Genomic DNA, 20,116 nt, shown 5'->3' on the forward strand with positions numbered 1-20,116 from the left:
CACCCTCTCTAACACGGAATGATGGTGTGGACCCACCCTCTCTAACACGGAATGGCGGTGTGGACCCACCCTCTCTAACACGGAATGATGGTGTGGACCCACCCTCTCTAACACGGAATGGCGGTGTGGACCCACCCTCTCTAACACGGAATGGCGGTGTGGACCCACCCTCTCTAACACGGAATGATGGTGTGGACCCACCCTCTCTAACACGGAATGATGGTGTGGACCCACCCTCTCTAACACGGAATGGCGGTGTGGACCCACCCTCTCTAACACGGAATGATGGTGTGGACCCACCCTCTCTAACACGGAATGATGGTGTGGACCCACCCTCTCTAATGTGGAATGATGGTGTGGACCCACCCTCTCTAACACGGAATGATGGTGTGGACCCACCCTCTCTAACACGGAATGATGGTGTGGACCCACCCTCTCTAACACGGAATGATGGTGTGGACCCACCCTCTCTAACACGGAATGGCGGTGTGGACCCACCCTCTCTAACACGGAATGGTGGTGCAGATCTGTTCAGACTGCATAAAGGTTTCCCTGGCTCCACCTGTGAAACAGGGACCGACTGTTGTGGAATTTCCACATTATCTAGCTGGCCTTTCGGGAACCATCCGGATATTCCTGAAGTCGGGAGGGGAAATGCCCAATAATGCTTAGAGAATTTTCTCTACTTTGCTCTCTCAGCCCAACTTCCTTCTAACTACACCTCTTTCCACTGATATTTTCTAAAACAGGCTGATGGGCAAGAGCTCACACATTCCCTACCTGAACCGTGGCTAATCCTTGCATGTGCAATTAATGTCTCACTTTGAGCATAAGAAACTCGATCTCCAGAGCCGCAAGCCCGCAGAGAGCATGCTTCCCAGCAAGCCACAGGCTTCTCTGCACCGATGCTCCCTAACAACAGCTCTGGGGCCGGTGGGATGTCTCCGTCACCGCTCTGCTAACTGCCACCTCCGGATCCTTAAGTGGAGGGGAAATATTTTGAAATCTGACAGATTAAAAAGCTGCCTTAATTCACTTGGAGTTTCATGTCTGCCACACGCAGTCAGGTGGGTTATGTAAAAATCAAATTAGTGTTAAATAAGTACAAAGGGAAAGAAACGAAACCAGACTCAACCTACTCAGGAAATATCGCCGATCCCAAGTGAGAGAGCTCCTCATCTTCAATAGTGAAGCCATTACAGTTCACCTGCAGGGAAACAGGGGGTGGGGGTGGGGGAAACCTGGTTACAGATCCCTTCCCCCGACGCACGTCATTTCTTCAGCTCCGCCCTCACCAAATTACCAAAGACATTGCAGCTTGGTGGCCTTGAAGATGTTCCTATGGCCATGGTATCCTTTGTCCAAGTAAAATTGACTCATCCTCTGAGCGTCAACAAACAGCAGCAGACATGTGGGGTCAAAGCTCCTCTCTGCGTGCTCAGAGCGCTCCTCACTGCTCAGGGTTGTAGAGTGGTGTGGGGACACCGGAGTCCTATGGTGGGCTGATGGGACTCAAGTCTTGTCTGTTTGTAAGGACGTCAGGCTGCCTCATGTGAAGAGCTCCAATGAGAGCATGGTGTGTATGTGTGTGTGTGTGTGTGTGTGTGTGTGTGTGTGTGTGTGTGTGTATCTGTGTGGGTGTGTCTGTCTGTGTGTGTGTGTGTGTGTGTATCTGTGTGGGTGTGTCTGTCTGTGTGTGTGTGTCTGTCTCTGTGTGTGTCTATATGTGTATGTGTGTGTGTGTCTGTCTGTATGTGTCTGTGCGTGTGTCTGTGCGCACAAGAGAGAGCAGGAAAGAGTGAGAGCAGAAAGAGAGGGAGAGAGATAGGAGTGAGGAAGGGAGGGAGGGATGGAGGGAGGCAGAGAGGTCCCATCTCCAAATCATATGCCTGTAACCCCATGTCCACTTCATGACTGAGGTGGTAACTTCGAAGCCTCTCATCTGTGGGACTGCAGTCCCTTCCCCTGAAGGGCAGTGGAACCAAGAACCCTGACTAGTGCAATGAGACTTTGTCTTTCATATTTCAGCCAAATCAATGCCTGGTCATCCCTGGCCCTTTCTTCGCCTTTGAGAACACTGAGGGTAAACGGTTAGAGTTGGGCTGGGGAGACAGCTCAGTCATGAGGTGCTGGCCTTGCAAGCACAGGGACCTGGGTTTGAGCCCCTGAAGCCACAGATTGTTGAGCATGCAGTGTACACTTGTCATCCCAGCACAGAAGAGGTGGAGACGGGTGGATCCCTGGAGATCCTTGGCTGTCCTAACTGGAGAGCCTCAGAACCCAGTGACAGGTCCATCTCAGAACACCAAGCGGACAGCTTTTGAGGAAGGACATACAAGGTGAGCTGAGGCTTCCTCATACATGAGTGCGTACACACACACACACACACACACACACACACACACACACGTCCCAGAACAACTCTCACTACACTGGAGGACTAGGTCAAAGCCGACAGGCAGAGGATAACTAAGCATGACAATTCTGCAATTTCTCTTTCCACATACAGCACTAAGCATAATAATGTGCAGGGCACTTTAACAGAAGGACAATCAAGGCAACTTTTAGTCTGTTAAGAGACAATTGCACAGGTGTTCCTTATAAGTTCCGAAAACCTCAGGCCCGGAAGACCCAGTGTCTTCTCCTTTTGCAGGATGAGAAAGGAACCAGTTACTGTCACGAAGCCTGCCGATGGCGCGGTAGCCACACCTCAGAGTTTGCCTCTGCTGAGCACTGGACACGGTATCCTACTAGTGTGAATGCAGCAGCCTACCTTACAACTGTGGAAACCGGGGCTCCTAGGTCCGTGTGGCGAGTGACTGGTTCAGGGATGGGTGAGACATGAGTAGCATCAAAGGAGTCAGGTGGGGCTCTGACAAAGTGTGGTTTCTGCACACCAACTATGCTTGCTCCTTTTCAAAAAGTTTCCATGTCTGAGTTGTGGTGTGTACACATGTTTGTGTGTCCGTATGTGAGTGTGTGTGCACGTGTGCTTGTGTTCGCTTGTGTCTATGTGTTTGTGAGTGTATGTGTGCATGCCTGTGTTTGTGTGTGCATACGTGAGTGTGTGTATGTTTGTATGAGTGTGCATGTATGTGTATGTGTGTGCACATGTGTGCGTGTGTGGGTTCAACCTCAGGCATCAGTCCCCACCTTCCACCTCATCTGAGACTGGGTCTCTTGTTTGCTGCAGTGGAAGGCAGGCTTGCTGGCTTGCAGACTTCTGAGTGTTCCTTCTCTACCTCTCCTATTGCCGTAGGACCACTGCTGGGGTTGACTGGTGCTCGTGGCCACGGCTCGCTGTACGGGGGTCCCGGGATCTGAACTTGTGTGGGAAGAGCGTTACTCACTAGGCAATCGCTCCAGTCTCACTGTGTCTCACCAGAGCCGCCTCTGTTAACTGTGACTGTGTCTCACCAGAGCCGCCTCTGTTAACTGTGACTGTGTCTCACCAGAGCCGCCTCTGTTAACTGTGACTGTGTCTCTCTCACCAGAGCCGCCTCTGTTAACTGTGACCGTGTCTCTCTCACCAGAGCTGCCTCTGTTAAGTGTGACCGTGTCTCTCTCACCAAAGTTGCCTCTGTTAACTGCGAATGTGGCGACCTCACAAAAATAGTAATTTCACATCATTTCAAATAGCTAAAGTGTTACTGGAAAAGTTTAGGAATCATGGCTCTTACCATGGTGAAAGTGAAAATTTTACTTGGGGCACCTGAGGCAAGAAGGAAGAGGAAGAAAAAGAAAGAAGAGTTGGGTGTCTCATAACTCAATCCCAGAGACCAGGGCTTTCCTAAGCTGAGGACTTTGCACAGCCTGTCTCTTCATTCCTGACCAAGTGCATAGCTGCTACTTTACCAATGGCTGCCAACCCACAGTAAATACAAGTAATTGGGATTTTCTTTCATTCAGTAAAATTTCTTTAAGCACGAACTCCATTCCTAGGTATCACTGGCTAAGTACTAAGAGAAATAGCTTTCTCCTGCTGGATGCCTGCCTCAGTGTGCTACCACAATGGCCGACAATAAATGCTTGCTAAACCAGAGTGAGAGGGAGATTAAGGAGAGATATCAAAACAGATGGAGGGATGCCCAGCTCCCTGGCCCTTGGGAACTGAGCCCTTGATCCGCTCATCTGCAGCCCCTCCACTGTGGCAGCCCTGGCTGGGTCAGCCCTACTCCATGCCCCCAGGGTGTCAGGTTGACATCAGTGTCTTCATCCCTCTGTCCTGCCCTTATTGCGTGGGAGTGTGTGTTCGTCTTCTCCCACAAGCCCGAGTGTAATCACTCTTCCTTCTGGAGGCTTGGGGACGGTGTTTGAGCCAGCCTTCCCTCCCTTCCAAGATGTCCCGGAGAAGAGGAGGGGACTTGCACATTAAGAAAGATGCGTGGGCTGTGGTCCTTTTTTCCAGTCAAATCAGGCATAAGTGCCTCGCTGAAGCTACTCTCGTAATTAGCATTTAAACTAGACGTAGGCTGCGCACCAGAAATATACTTCTCAGCCACACACAGGTTCGGAGTGACTGAAACACAGCTCAGAGGCCTGCAGTCGCCTCCAAGAACCGCAAAGGCTCAGGAGTAGGACAGCACGCAGACAGCTGGGGGCTGAGGTAAGGTCAGAGGGTAAGGGGGTATGGGCTACACCTCCTGCTTTAGCATTTCCTTCAGGGGTACTGAATTCCCCCCTGAAATCCACACATGAGTACATGAGGGGAGGGAGCTCTGGATGTGGCTCAGTGGGTGAAGCGTTTGCCCAGAATACAGGAAGCCCTGGGAGTGGTGGTGCTGGCGTGTAACTCCTGAACTTGGGAAGCGGAGGCAGGCTCACACATACACATACCTCATGTGTGTTCCCTCACACATACATACACACGGCTCATACACACAGATACCTCATGCGTGTTCCCTCAGACACACACATGGCTCACACATACACATACCTCATGTGTGTTCCCTCACACACACATACACACGGCTCATACACACAGATACCTCATGTGTGTTCCCTCAGACACACACATGGCTCACACATACACATACCTCATGTGTGTTCCCTCACACATACATACACACGGCTCATACACACACATACCTCATGTGTGTTCCCTCACACACACACACAGCTCATACACGCAGATACCTCATGCGTGTTCCCTCACACACACACATGGCTCACACATACACATACCTCATGTGTGTTCCCTAAGGCACACACATGGCTCACTTCATTTTTTCACACATGCACTTGGCTGTAACATGAACATGTAATGTCTCACGTGAGCGCTGTGAGCCAAGCACATCGACATAGGGAAGACCCTCTGGCAGGTGTCACGCTGTTAAAAGGGGCAGGGGTCTACATTCCCACAGCTTGTGACAACTTTACTCTCTCAGGTAAGCATGTCCCGGTGAGGAAACCACCCCCCCCCACCCGTCTATCCCTTACCCACACCCGTCGCCTTCGGGTGTCTCGGTGATTTAATACTGACAGCATTTAGATTTGCTCCAGAAACTGTCTGAGGGGTGCCTAGGTTAACCAAGGAGCGAAGGCTTACCCTCAACATGCGTGGCATCGTGACATGGGCAGGAGGCTGGACTGAATGAATGGTGAGGTGCACAGCAGCCCTGATGCTCTCCGCAGCCCCAGCCGCCCACCCCACCGCGGCCTGTACCGTCACGAGCCAGGATGAGCTCCTTCCTAAGTTGCCTGTGGAGCCTCATCACAGCAGTGGGGCAGGAAGGAACAACGGATGCTGGGGCGAGTGTGCTACGAACCCAGCAAACCCGGGTGTGGGCACGAGGAAGACGACCTTCTTCCTTCCACCTGAACATTTGTAACTGGAAGCCGTGACTTCCTGTACAAGGAGTAACTTTCTGATTACGATAGTCATGTGTTGAGATGTACACACTCATGGGTGTAGCTGCGTAAACACTAGGTGTGGATAATTCACTGGGCCATTATAAGTGGTTCTCACTGGAGCTGAACCGAGGAAAGACACAATTCTCCCTTGCAGGTGTAACAATGCTTAGCATGTTTTTACCGTGTGGTGTGGGTATGTGTCTCCATGTGGGTGTTGTTTCTGTTGCTTTCCATGCTTTCTGTTTTATTTTACATGTATGAATGCTTTGCATGTATGCACAATGCCTGCCTGGTATCCCTGGGGGTCAAAAGAGGGCCTAGATCTCCCAGAACTGGAGTTGCAGATGACTTTGAGCCAACACATGGGTGCTGGGAACCAAACCCAAGTCCTCAAAAGAGCAACAAATGCTCTTAACCTCTGGGCCATCTCTCTGCCCTGGTCTACCTTGACTTTTGAGGAAAGGTCTCTCATTGGCCTGGGCAAGCCTGGGTGGGCTGGTGAGCCCCAGGGCTGAGCCTGTGTTTACTTCCCCAGGGGTCCAGGGCCCTGTCAGGTAGACGTCCTGGTGAGTGGCTGTAGGAAGGTCTTCCCAGGGGCTGGCACCCTTACCTGGGCAAAGAGCACCACAAGGCTGCTGTGGTCAGGGAACTCCAGGTGCTTGGAGTAGAACTGATGGAGCGCCGCGATGTCGCTCTGGATGAGATCCTTCTTCTCGTTGTCTAGCTTGTCCAGATCTGCGGGAAATGACCTGTCACCAGAGACCCTGGGTCTTTCCTGTTATACACAGCATGGCGGGCGGGGGATGGGGGGGCACCATGACCAGACGCGGAGATTATTTCCCCGTGACTTGGTGTAACTGACCAACTGTCTCTTCCTCCATCACTCATGAGTGACATTCCAACTGACCATGAGCCACAGTGAGGAAGAAGGATATAACTAACTGTAAATGACATCCAGCCTCAGTGTCCCTCACGTTAGGCCCCTGGGATCTGGGTCACGGTTACGCAGCTGGATAGCCCTGACTTACTGCCTTTTGGGAAGGCCATCCAGAGGCGGCTGAGGAAACAGTTTAGTTGGTAAACTGTCATGGCCAAGGTTGTGCTCTGGCTTCCATACAAACCTGCATGCATGCACGGACACATGCACGTGTGCACACACAGATATGAGTTCTGCATGCATGCACAGACACATGCATGTGTGCACACACTATATTTCCTGGACTGCAGAGCTGCTAGGACCCAGAACTATCCAGAGTGCCAGGAGCAGGAGAGGGATATCTTGGGGATTCCAATGCCCCTAGTCATTTCCTGATCGATTCATACACTCAGGGGAGAGTCAGGGTTAAGAGCATTTGTTTTTGAAAGTTACTAAGAACAAGTTATTTCTGCCCCCAATACTGCCGGATGCACATTAAATCTGTGACTAAGATAAAAGTGTGTCATTAGGAGGAATACTCACGTGACTCAAACTCCCTCACGGCCAACAGTTTCTCTGAAGGTGTCCTCTCTGGGTGCATTTTCTAGTAATCGGAGATAAAAATCAGAGAGGAATGTTAGTGCCCAGGGCACATGAAGACAACACAGCCATGTTCAAGGAAGAAATCTACTTGAGGAGTCCACACTTGGTGCTGAGTCTGTCCGACCTCTAGATCCAAAGGGCTTATTTTAAAAGCTTTTGAAAGGGTCCACGGTATCCCTAACACCCTGACACACCGCACACACAGTAGGCTCAGAAAGCTCATTACAGAAAAGAACGGGGCCAGAAAACAACTTTTTAGGGCCCTGACTTGAAAGGATTGAGTCCACGGACAAACCATACTATTTATTACTTCTCCTTCTAAAAAGGAACAAAATGAAACCCCATCCATTTCCCGCTTTTCTTTAAGCATAGGCTAAAATGATCTCAAATTCCACATTTCAAAAGGAACACTCTGGGTTGTATCTGCAAGCCCAGCCTCACTTGAAACGCACGCTGCCTTTGTTCTAGACACCCTGAGAGGACCTAACAATAGCAGACCCACGAGGCTTTGAGAACATGAATAAACTTGGTGTTGACAAGAGTTCAAACGCTGAGCTCAGGAGCTGGCCTGAGGCCTGGCTTTGTAATCTGGCCATTCAATGTGGGGCTACAGGTGGCTGGTCCGGCGGGCGCCCTCGCCTCCTCCTTAGCATGTTAGGCTTCCCTTGGGTAGTTGGTCGCCTGTCTCCCCTAATCCTTTGCGGGCTCCTAGAATACAAATGGTCTGGGTTTTTTTAATCACCTATTCCTACAGGGATGAAAAGGTGGTGTGGTACCTTTTTATTTAACAGTTGATTAGTGGTAATTATAACGGAAACTGAAGGGAACCTCTCAACTTGCCCCAGCTCTCCGACTGCTCTCCCAGAAGCCAAAACCACAGTGGACATCTTCCATTCACAAGGCACACTTCTGTAAGAAGTCATCCTACCCAGGAGCGGCGGGGTAGCATACATGCTCCTTCTGAGACCTTAACAAAGCACTGCCAGAGACCCTGGGAAGGCAGGGGAGGAAGAGACTGGTCTCCCAGTGGGCAGGACTTGATACAATCTGAAGGACCGGTTACCCCAGACCGCACCAGTCATACCCACCCCTGTTCCTTGTTCTGCCAGAGACCATTAATTCAGAGAGCTGTCATTTAAGAAGGGGTAGTTGGCCTTCTCCAATAAAAACCACCCTCGGGGCTGGGGATTTAGCTCAGTGGTAGAGCGCTTACCTAGGAAGCACAAGGCCCTGGGTTCGGTCCCCAGCTCCAAAAAAAAGAACCAAAAAAAAAAAAAAAACACCCTCATCTCTGGGTCTTACTCTGCGGGCGACCCCTGCTCTGCTTACTCAGAGACAGACGTTTTAGTCACCCAACCCAGCTGAACGCAGGGGGAGATGACCTCAGTGTTCTAGAATGTTCTACTGCTGTTTACACATTGGGGATCCTGAATCTGATCTGGGGATAAGCATGCCAATCATTACAATCATACTCAGATTAAAACAGCAGCAGCAGACTGGAAGGGGAGGTGGGAGCAGGAAGGGGTGAGACAGCCAGAGGTGGATGAAGTAAAGCTTTACAACTAGCCTGCTGCTCAGAGGCCTTGCTGCCAAGGCACCCGGACACAGACAGCAAGACCTCTACCCTCCATAGACACGTTGCCTCCTATGCTCCCTTACAGTCAGTGGGTCACAAAGAGAAGCCCCTCACCTCTTCCCACTGACTTCAGAGCCCTGGCCTTTGCAGGGGAGGCACGCAATTCTCATGTGCATGGGAAAGGCTGAACACACACCATCAAACAGTCCTGAGACATTTCTGGAGGAATGCACTGAGCAGCTCCTCTCCACCTCCCGTCCCTCTTCTCCTCCTCAGCCTGGTTCTACTCTCACACTCCTCTTTGTCTGTGCAACATCCCTGTGCCTCCCCCTGGGTCGTTACCATCTACACATGGGTGAGCAAGGCGGCAGAGGTACAGAATCCCTTACAAGAGAGGGGACGGGTGCCTCCACACATCACAAACAAAGAGGGGAACACAGAGCTTCCCAGACCAGTCTGGTTCATTGGAAGCTCTAGGAATTTCTCATGGGTCTGGTCTTTCACAGTTCATACTGTGTCCTGGCCATGCCTTTCTGTATGAACAAATCCCGAAGAAAGCTCTGCGTTGAGCAGCTACCGCCATGCTCCTCTTCCGGGGTAAGAGGGAGGTGCAAGCAAAGCTTATGCCCACGTGGTTCCCACCACGCGTGGGTGTGACCGCAGCTGACATCCAAGGATGCTCAGCCTGGCTCGGCCAGTCATCGTTGTGACCTTTAATAAAAACCCAAATAGCAGAACACTCTCACGTTTCCTCACCTGCTTGGCCAGGATCCTTGCTGTGAGCCGCACAGTCTCCGAGGGATTCCAGTTCTCCCCGAAAACAACCATGGAGGAGCACTCCAGCTTGTGCAGGGGCCAGTCTTCTTTCTGGGTAGGTTTTAGAGAGGGAAACAGTCAGTACACAGCACATCATATACTAATAGATACAGAGAGGGAGACACACAGACACAGAGATATACACAGACACATACACAGAGATACACACACACACAGACACACACGCACACTCACAGACATATACACACATACAGACACACAGACTAAGGCTTGAAGAGCTCTGCAGTGTGTCCCCTAGTCAAGGTCAAGTAGAACATGCTTCCTCTTGGAAAGCTCACAAACTAGAAAGAATGACATCCGAGAAAAACGGATAGGATCCTTGCTTTGATCCTCTAACTTTTGCCTTGGTCAAGGCATTTTTGTTGTTTGGGGATGTTTTTAAGGGTCTCATGCTGTAGTTCAGGCTGACCTGGGATAGAAGCCCAGACTAGACTTTTCTTCATAGCAATCCACCTGCCTCAGCCTCCTGAGTGCTGGTACGATAGAAGTGTGAGCCGCCATACCTGACTGCTTCCTTTTTGCTTCCTGCTGGAAGCCCCACTCCTTCCTACAGTATGTGCGGGCTGAGACCCAATTGAGGGCAGGGGACCTGGACAACAGGCCTGTCTGCGATGCTGGTAGTGCTTTTCCAGTGCTGGACTCAAGTCAGGACAAATAACTGATAAAACTCCCATCACCACTGATGTCACTGCTGATTGATTTAAAATCAAAAGCAAAGAAGAAAGAACAGTTCTGGTGGGGGTACTGGGAGAAAAACAGTTTTGATGGAGTGCTTGCTGAAAAACGGAAGGGGTCAAGGAAAGCAGCTATCTCGCTCAGTTCCGACACAACCTAGAGTCTTCTGAGAATGGAAACTTTAAATGAGGAATTGCCTTGATCAGTCTAACCTGTGGCTGTATCTATAAGAGACCGTCTTGGTTTATGATTTCTGTGAGAGGATCCAGCCCACTGTGGGCGGCACCATCCCCAGGCAGGGAGGTGGGGGGCTGAGCATGAGCCCGACCAAGCCAGTGAACAGCTTTCTCCATAGGTTCTGCCTCAGTGCCTGCCCTGGGTCCTGCACCGAGTTCCTTCTATGATGGGATAAGACCTCAAGGAACAAGCCAAACACTTTCCTTCCCAAGTTGCTTCTCGTCTGAGTGTTTTATCACAGTGAGAGAAAGGAAACCCAAGCAGTGGCAGAAATGGCAAGGGATCTGGAAGGAAGGGCTGGGGTGAGGTGATTGGAAGTAAAGTTAGATGCTTGTATACTTTGGGAACCCAGGAGTACGGTTGTGTCCACAATGGAACTGGTCTAGCCTGTTCTACCCTCTGCCTTCCCCAGGTCAGGAAGCAGCAAGTCGACAGAAGCCAGAAGCCAACAACAAACGCCTGGGGTGACCCTGGATGTGACACTCACAGTGACCTGCAATGCTGGCCAATCTTTCTATCCTGCCCTCTGGGCTAGACTCAGGCTCGGAGATGAGTCACAGGTTAAGGGGTTTGCCCATGTGAGCTCGAGGACCTGAGTTCGAGTCCTGGAACCCTTGTAAAACAAAGGTGACCGAGGTGGTATGAGTGTAATTTTACCACTGGCAAGAGAGATAGGCGGATCCTTAGGGACTAACCAGCCAGATGGCCCAGCCTAAGTGGCCAGCCGCAGGCCAGTGACAGACTCCGGCTCAAGACAAAACAAAACAAAACACAGATAACAAACAACAACAAAAAACCCAAGGTGGACAAGTCCTAAAGGATGGCTCCCAAATTTGACCTTTAGCATGCATGTGCGTGTGCTCGCGCATATGTGTGCATGTATGTGTGCTCATGTGGGTGTGCATGTGCATGGGTGTGTGTGTATGTGTGTGTATGTGCGCTCATGTGCGTGTGCATGTGCATGTGTGTGTGCATGTGTGTGCGTGTGTATGTGTGCATGTATGTGTGCTCGTGTGCATGTACATGTGCATGTGTGTGCGCATGCACACACGCACCTCCCTTCCGCCTCCACATATAGTGGTGAGGTACAGAGACTCAGCCCTCTTTACCATTAGGACCTGTGAGCCTGCTCTGCCAAGATCACTGTCCCGCCTTTAGCTGAATACTAGCTTTGGTTCCTTGCCCTATAAACACTAGAGAGCAGGGACAGGGTCTCAGCTCAGAACCATCCATGACTCCTCACCGGGCACAAAAGGCCCTGTCCTCAGCATGACAGGCAAGCTGTGGGGACTGTTCTCCTAGCTGGCCTTCCCTCCACACTCTCCTGACTCTCTGTTGCCATAGCACCATTCTTCCTCTCTCTAGAGAGCCCTTGGGCCTGCAGTATTTGCTGTCTAACGCTATCTCCCTAATTGTCTTATGACTCCCTGATTCCTGCTGGTCTCGTCCTCTGCTCCTCTATGGTCAACATTTCAAGAAACCTGCCTCAAGCAACCAAAGAGCTGTTCCCTTCACGCTCCCTTCTACTGCTCCGTAGTTCTTCCCACTACCGCACATCAGCCCGCATTAGAATAAAGACATCTCCCCTGCTTTATTCAGTCTGGGCTGCTGGTGACATTCACAGGACACTCAGCAGATGGCGCTGCTGAGTGACTGTCTCCCTGCTCCCTGGCCTTCCCTCCACTGAACCCCGTGGGGAAGACAAAATCAGTCCCCGTGATTTACTGCAGCACCTGACACATCCCTGTGGCTCAGGTTCTGTGCCAAGATGCTCATGGAGTTAAATAACGCCACGCCCGCTATGAGGAGAGCAGGGACGGGGAGAAGACGGAAGGCACGGCCCTCGGAGCACGGAGGCTGTTTTTAGCTGGAGTCTGCACCAGGGAGCACAGGGAGGAGGGACTACAAAGTCCAGCAGACTCCTCTGCAGCCAGGGTGGCCACAGGGCACCTGTGACAGCTGAGGACAGGTGGCAGCAGCAGGTACATCACAGAGGAAGTGCCACTGGGGCTCCAGGAAGTCAGCAGAAAGCCTGCATTAAGACCGACAGGTTCTCATGGTCTAATATGCCATTAACGCCAGCACTCGGGAGGCACAGGAAGGTGATCCCTGAGTCTGAGGCCAGCCTGGTCTACGGAGTGAGTTCCAGGACAGTTAGGGATGCAGAGAAGCGTGCGACTGGTTTCTTTGATTGAGAGGGGCTTGGTGTGTCCCAGGCATCAGCACTTATCAAAATTAATCAATTGTATCAATACAACATACTTATTCATATAATTAATTTAAAATTAATACTCGTGCACATAGTGCATCGCACTGACTTCCATGATGGGTCTATCATCCAAGGAAAAGGAAGCTCACTGAGCGGAGCCCTGCGGCGAACGCTGAGGCCCTGAAGCAGAACGGCCACCAGCCTGGGACTCTGAGAGACCCCCATTTAGACTCGGCTCAGCAGCAGCCATGACAGTCTGTGCGGCCTCTTAATCCCTCTGCACCTGTCTTCTAGGCTGTAAATAACACCATCCTCCCGTTACTTAGCAAGTCTGGGACTCCGAGTCTGTGACTTCAAACCTTCTAACAGTGATAATCAGACCAAGGCCTGAGCCTGTGCTGCATGGATGGACGCCTTCAACCTGGACAGTGGGATTCACTCATAGACTGACGCCTTCAACCTGGACAGTGGAACTCACTCACAGACTGGGTCTTGCAGGGAGAATGCCAGCAGCCAGCCCACAAGAGGCATGTACAGCAGTGCCTGGCCCGTGTCCACTCTTAATTAGTGTTAGTGATTAAGCCAGCCTTGCTGCTGACACCAGAAGAAGGGAGAGGAGACGACTGTCTGACCTCGAGCAGTTTCTGACTGTGTCAGAACAGGAAGTGCAGAACTCAAGCAAGCAGCATCGGTCTAGATTTGCCACCACGGCGGCTTTGGTCCATCTGGGACTCCTTCTGAAGGGTGAGGTGAGAGACGTGGATTATGGGAAGAGTGGCAGACACGTCTTCCAACGACACTGCTCGTTTTTATTTAAAAAGACTAAGGCCTGAAGAGATGGCCCTGCAGTTGAGTCACTGACTGCTCTTCCAGAGGATGAGTTCGATTTCTAGCACCCACAGGGTGGCCCATAACTGTCTGAGACCTCAGTTCCAGAGGATCTGATGCTCACTTCTCGTCTCCATGAACAACGAAGTAAAATTTTTTGAAAAAAAAAATAGAGGGAGGGGACAGAATCTGGTAGAAATATCGGATATTTTGAACAATTGTTTTTCTTGGCTTTTTGTTTGTTTTAGGAAATAGGGTATCATGTAACCCAGGTTGGACTAGAACTCCCTAGAAAGCCAGGGCTGGCCTTAAACTCCTGCTTTCCCTCCCAAGAGCTAAGATGACAGGTGAATGACAAGCCTGGCTTTCATGGTGCTGGGGACCGACCCCCTCAAGCATGAGGTACCCTAACAACTGAGCTACACCCCATGAACTCAACTCTGTATGCCCTGGGGGCACACTCCTCTACCAGAGGCCATCTGCCATAGTCCAGTGTGGGAGAAATTGTAAAGAAATAATTAACAGTGTGCAAAAATCTAAAAAGGCAACTGTGTACTCTTTTAAAAGTAGTTTTCAGCTTTCCTAAGTTTTCCCCCTAACGCTACCTTTGTATCCCCTCAAAGGTGACAGCTGGCTGCAATTCTTACACAACATTCTTCAGATACAAGCTCACTTTCCTGAGAAATAATATACGTGCTCAGAAAAGATTCAGAAACACTTGCACCCAAGTATATGCCACACGTCTACTCCTTGAGGGATAAGGTGTCTGTCTATCTGTCTGTCCATTTGTCTATAAATGTCTATCTAAATGTCTGTCTGTCTGTCTATCATCATCATCATCCATCCATGTATCTATCTACCTATCTGTATCTCTAGACTACGCCTCTGAATTCTCAGTAATGAATATATTGCTGATATGATAAACTTAAAACATCAGTCCATGGAAAGTAAGATGTGGTGGGTTTCTTTTCAAACTGCAAGTTCACTTTGTACCAATATAATAAGCACAGGAATCTGATTCCAGTGCAGGCACAAGGATGCTTCTGGGCATGATGTGGAAGTACCATCTCCGTGGGCACCCACACTGCGGGTGGGGGAACTGTCTCCCTGGTTACACACACACTGAGTGGAGGAACTGTTTCCCTGTGCACACACTGTGGCTGGGGGAACTGTCTTCCTGGTTACACACACACTGCGGGTGGGGGAACTGTCTCCCTGGCCACACACACTGAGTGGAGGAACTGTTTCCCTGTGCACACACTGTGGCTGGGGGAACTGTCTTCCTGGTTACACACACACTGCGGGTGGGGGAACTGTCTCCCTGGCCACACACACTGAGTGGAGGAACTGTTTCCCTGTGCACTGGCCACACACACTGAGTGGAGGAACTGTTTCACTGGGCACACACTGTGGCTGGGGGAACTGTCTTCCTGGTTACACACACACTGCGGGTGGGGGAACTGTCTCCCTGGCCACACACACTGAGTGGAGGAACTGTTTCCCTGTGCACTGGCCACACACACTGAGTGGAGGAACTATTTCACTGGGCACACACTGTGGCTGGGGGAACTGTCTTCCTGGTTACACACACACTGCGGGTGGGGAAACTGTCTCACTGTGCACTGTGCGCACACGCTGTCAATGAGTGAAGAGAGGAGAGGTGCCGAGGGTGCAGCTGGGCCTCGGGATTGGCTTGGAGACCACAGTGGGCTTCAGTAGCACTGGCCCGGTGTCTGGACCCATTCGGGCCTACCCGACAGCGACGGGTCCAGTGAGCACTGGTCAGACAGTGAACTCCAGCCATGGCATTACCCTGCATCTCTACACATTTATTTCTCCTAAGCCCTCATGGCCATTCTGTTCCAATACACTGCTCCATACTCATTTAGTCCTTCTTTACCAAGGGTGAAACTCACTGTGGCCATTAGCATCTTTGTTCAGGAGATAGACAAGGAAGGAAGAAAGGGAGGGAGGGAGGGAGGGAGGGAGGAAGGGAGGGACAGAGGGACGGAGGGACAAAGAGGAAGGCAGGCATGTAGGAAGAAAGGAATAAATTTCAGGTTAAAAGTCAGTCTGCCACCTTGAGAAGTAAGAGTCTCCAGAAGCTAGTGCCACAGGTGCCACCCACTTGGTCATGTGGTACTTGGTAACAGACAGAAACTCACAGCTGCAGAGGGTGTCCCAGGCACCTGTCCTCAGACCGAGGGACCAGGAGGCTCCACTAGGGCTGCCGTAGCCTAAGGCCTCCAAACAGTCCAATCTGGGCTCTTCCCCCAAAGTGCTCCTCACTGACACCTCAGGAGCCCCCTCCAGCTGTCCTGCAGGGGCTGACTGTACAGTCTCTCAGCATACTTGACGGAGAGTAAGCATCCTGGGACAGATCCTAACTAATGAGCCTGCCCCAAGGGAGCTTTCACAGTCTGCAAACCAGGACCAAACCAGGACCCAAAGAACCACACGGACCGACACCTCAGAATCCCAACTTGGGTCAGGGTGGCTCACTGGAATATCGCTGCCTCCTGAGCTCTGTGGTAATGTGTTTAGTCAGTGTGCCCAGGGGGTGGGGATCACAGCAGCCACACACTGTGATGCTCTCTGTTGAACTCTGCTCACGCAGAAGGGTGACTGGTGTTATACTCAGCACCACTCAGCCACAGTGCTCCACCAGAGCCCTGTCATGCTCCCTACCAGCCATCACCCTAGGCTAGAAAAGGGCAAGCCTCCTTATCCTTTACACATGACTAAGCTACTCTCCAGTCAGAGTCACAGAAAATCTGCTCTGTCGTGCAGTCTTAGGTTATTTACAAGAATCCTCGTGGCTGCTCAGCGCGTCCACGGTTACCAAGGCCTCCCTTTCCCGCTCTGCACTACGGGCATGGCTGCCCTCACGTGAACTTGAGGAAAGTGTCGCCCACAGATGCCCTGTGACCTGTAAGAAGGAGCTTGCGCTGGCCCTTGGCCACGTCTGATTTCCTGCTCTTTCGTCTGCACTGTACCCCTCTGCCTTCTCTTGCTTCTCACACAGTGAGGAGGAAATGGGCTGCCTTTTCCAGATGTGTCTGACTCACATATAGAGACAGTCGCTTGGATGTCTCACAGTGAGCTGAGCACAGAGCACCTGCCCATGACAGGACAGAGCATCCAGAGACCCTGAAAACTGGACCATAGCTCACATCCATGTCCACCTCACTCACACTGGCCACCTCAGGAAGCCTGCCGAAGGAGACCAAGTGTGTGGCCCCCTGTACCACGGGAGTGTCACTTCTTGTGCAAGCACGTTGGTTCTACCCTGGCAAAGGCTGTTGTCCCTGGTACTCTATTATCAGCCAGGACACAGAGCTCGGCAGTGACTCCTTCCACTGCTAAGTGTTCTGGGTCTGAAAGCCTGAGGTGGTGACCCGAGGAAGTGAACAGTCACCAGAAGTGGAGTGGCAGAGGTGCTTCTGGACGGGGAGGTGCAGATCCTGCCACAGTTCCCCGCCACACCCCCCAATAGCATCAGCATCTGGTAAGGTGGGGTAAGAGAGTTCTGAAGGGAGGAAGGAAAGAAGGCTGTGAGGCTGGGGGGATGGTTTGGTGGAGAAAGCTCTCGCCTTCCAAGTGTGAGGATCAGAGTTCAGATCCCCAAACCCCGTGTGTGTGGAAGCTGGGTCGGTGTGGCTGCCCATCTGTGATCTCAGCACTGGGGAGGCAGAGACAGACAGGCAGGCTGGACCAGCTGGATCCACGAGTTCAATAAGTAAAACTGAGCACAATCAAGAAAGACACCTTTGGCCTCTACATACATGCATCCATGTGTGCACCTACATGCCTGTATATATACACATGTACACGTACACATGAGAGCAAATACACACATGCATATGTACCACACACGAACAGAGATTTTTTTTTTAAAAAGATGCACTTCCTCGTAAATCCTGCGATTCAGTGACTAGAAAGTTGTGAAGTGAGACCACGTCCCTCGCACTGACCCTGCAATACTTTTCTATGAAGGACCTTTCTGTGCACTGGATGTTTGCTGTAAACATTTGGGGACACCTTCTTAGTCACTCAGAGGTCTCACAATGACCTCATTTCTCTCTGTGGCTACTCCCTGTAGGATCCAACCCGAGCAAGGCTCAGCCATCACCCCTTAGTTCCGGAGTCCCCCACTCAGGCCTTACAAGGCACAGGCTTTGCTCACGTTCATAGCTGCAACCCCTTAGTTAGGCTGGGTTCTAACAGCCCAGTGGGGTGCGCCCGGCTGTTGGGGAATCGCTGCTTCCCACCTCTCTGCCATCACCCAAACTGGGCTGGTGGTGTCCTTGATGCAAACTGTGACCCTTGGCCTGGTCCCCAGCCACACCCAGCGCTGCGTGCAGCTGAAGCTGAGACCATCTGTCCCCGGCACCGCTCACTTCTGGGAGGTTCATGCTTACCTGCTCTGAATGCAGTGGAAATCTGTGGAACAAGAAGCCAACGACAAAGACCTCAGTCCCAGCCTCCAGACGAGGGCTGGCCCCGCACCTACCTGACACTCCACATCGCAGTAGAAGGCTTGCTTGCATCGTCCACATTTCGACAATCCTTCTTTCCTTAAACACAGAAAAGACAGGGCGTCTGAGTGGTGAGAGGCAGAGACTCAAAGCAGCTCACTGGGTTAGGCAGTAACAGACACCACCTGGTCACAGCCAGGGTTCCCTTACCTGACTCCCCAAGTGCACTTTTCCTAAGAAGGACCAGGTTTGGCCTTTCAGGAAGAATCCATCAAAGAGAACACACTCTAACACTTACCAAGACAGTCAAAGAGACCAGGCGTATGCACTGGCTCAGTGACCACAACCTGGGCTCTGCCCCCCAGCATCACCTGCAGTCTGGGAAGTCAGATTCTCTTGTGTCTTGTTTTCTGATTAATAAGAAGCCACAGGGACCAAGGAACACGCTGTTACAACCCATGAGGGAATGTCGGGATGCGGATGTAGGGCGTGTGTGTGTGTGTGTGTGTGTGTGTGTGTGTGTGTGTGTGTGTGTGTGAGCGCGCGCCTGCGTGCATATATGGCCAGAGGGCTTTCAAAAATGGTGAAGCTGCTGAATCGAACCACATGCTATAAGAATCTTTGGGACTGAAGAAATGGTTCAAATATTGACTGCTCTTGCAGAGAACCCAGGTTTGGTTTTCTCAGACCCATACTGGGCAGCTCACAACTGCTTGGAACTCTAATTCCAAGAACCTGGTGCTCTTCTGGCCTCCCTGGGCACCTACAGACACGTGACACACAAACTCACACATGCACATATACGCACAAATAAAATATAAATGCTTTTATTCTAAATCTTAATTTTGTAAAGTGAGGAATGACATCAAATAAGTCAGAACAAAGTTGGTTAAAACAAACAAAAACAGTTGTCAAACTGTCACCAGGGAGAGGCTGACGCCAAGGGCATTCCTGCTGCTGGAAGGGGGTGGGGGAGTCAATGCTGCAGTGGCTGTCATCCCTGCTGCAGTGTCATTGTCATCCCTGTTGTGTGTGTGGGAGTCCTGTCTGCCTGTCATTTCTCCTCTAACTACCTTTGCAGCCCCAATGGGCTGGCACCAGCAGGGGGCTGACACCTCCTTATGGAAATTGTCTCATTAATGCTTCAACATCCCCCTGCTTCTCACCAGCTCATGGCAGTCACCGTGCCCCTCCCTGATGGAGAGTGATCCAGGGAGGCCACCCTGAGAACTGAGCTACTACAGCGTGCAAGGAAGAGCCTGACTCCAGGGACCAACGGGAACACACAGGGGAAGAAAACACACAAATACACCAAGCTCACAAGCCTCAGCGGTTCAGGAAGGAACCCACTAATTCGGTGGAGTGATTCTCAGGCCTGGTTCACCGGAGGGCCCCTCTGACAGAGGAGAGCAACAGGCTTGGAAGTTGGCTGCTCGCCCTTTACACCAAGGCAGGAAAAGGTCAGAGGGCGCTCAGACACAACTGTGAAGTGACATGTCAGCGCCTGGCAAGCGGTGTGACCTGGGAGCCACGCCAAAGAGCACAGCAGAGGCAGTAAGACCATGGAAGGAGCGCTCACAATTCCTCCCAGGAGCCGGTCGTAGCAGAGAGAAGGTCCCCTACCCCCTGAGCAAGCCTTCAGAAGCCACCTTTATGGTTTGTTTTGGTCTTGTAGGAAAAAAGATCTGAGACCTTCCTCCTTGACAGCTTGACGAAAATTAATTACTTTTCTCAATAATCTCCTGTCCTACTCAGCTACCCTGTCCCTATCTGTTCAGTGGGGGACACTGGCCTGCTCCTCGGGGCCCAAAACAAAAGGGCTCTGAGAGCATGTTCTCCAGCAATGTATTGTGAGCACGCACACCTCCACTTCCTGCTCTGGAGGTAGCAACTGAGCCTAGCGA

The 20,116-nt window shown here is 51.4% G+C and overlaps 1 protein-coding gene across 1 annotated transcript in view; it reads right to left on the reverse strand.

Annotated features, from left to right (window-relative positions):
* Smyd2 (SET and MYND domain containing 2) overlaps nucleotides 1–20,116 on the reverse strand; it is a 41,305-nt gene that overhangs the window by 10,911 nt on the left and 10,278 nt on the right. The window contains 5 exon segments of the mRNA NM_206851.1: nucleotides 1,140–1,207; nucleotides 6,464–6,588; nucleotides 7,313–7,373; nucleotides 9,705–9,815; nucleotides 18,248–18,311. Of these exon segments, the coding sequence (NP_996733.1) occupies nucleotides 1,140–1,207; nucleotides 6,464–6,588; nucleotides 7,313–7,373; nucleotides 9,705–9,815; nucleotides 18,248–18,311 (429 nt within the window).

The sequence above is a fragment of the Rattus norvegicus genome, chromosome 13 (genome assembly GCF_036323735.1).
Source record: "Rattus norvegicus strain BN/NHsdMcwi chromosome 13, GRCr8, whole genome shotgun sequence".
NCBI lineage: Eukaryota > Metazoa > Chordata > Mammalia > Rodentia > Muridae > Rattus > Rattus norvegicus.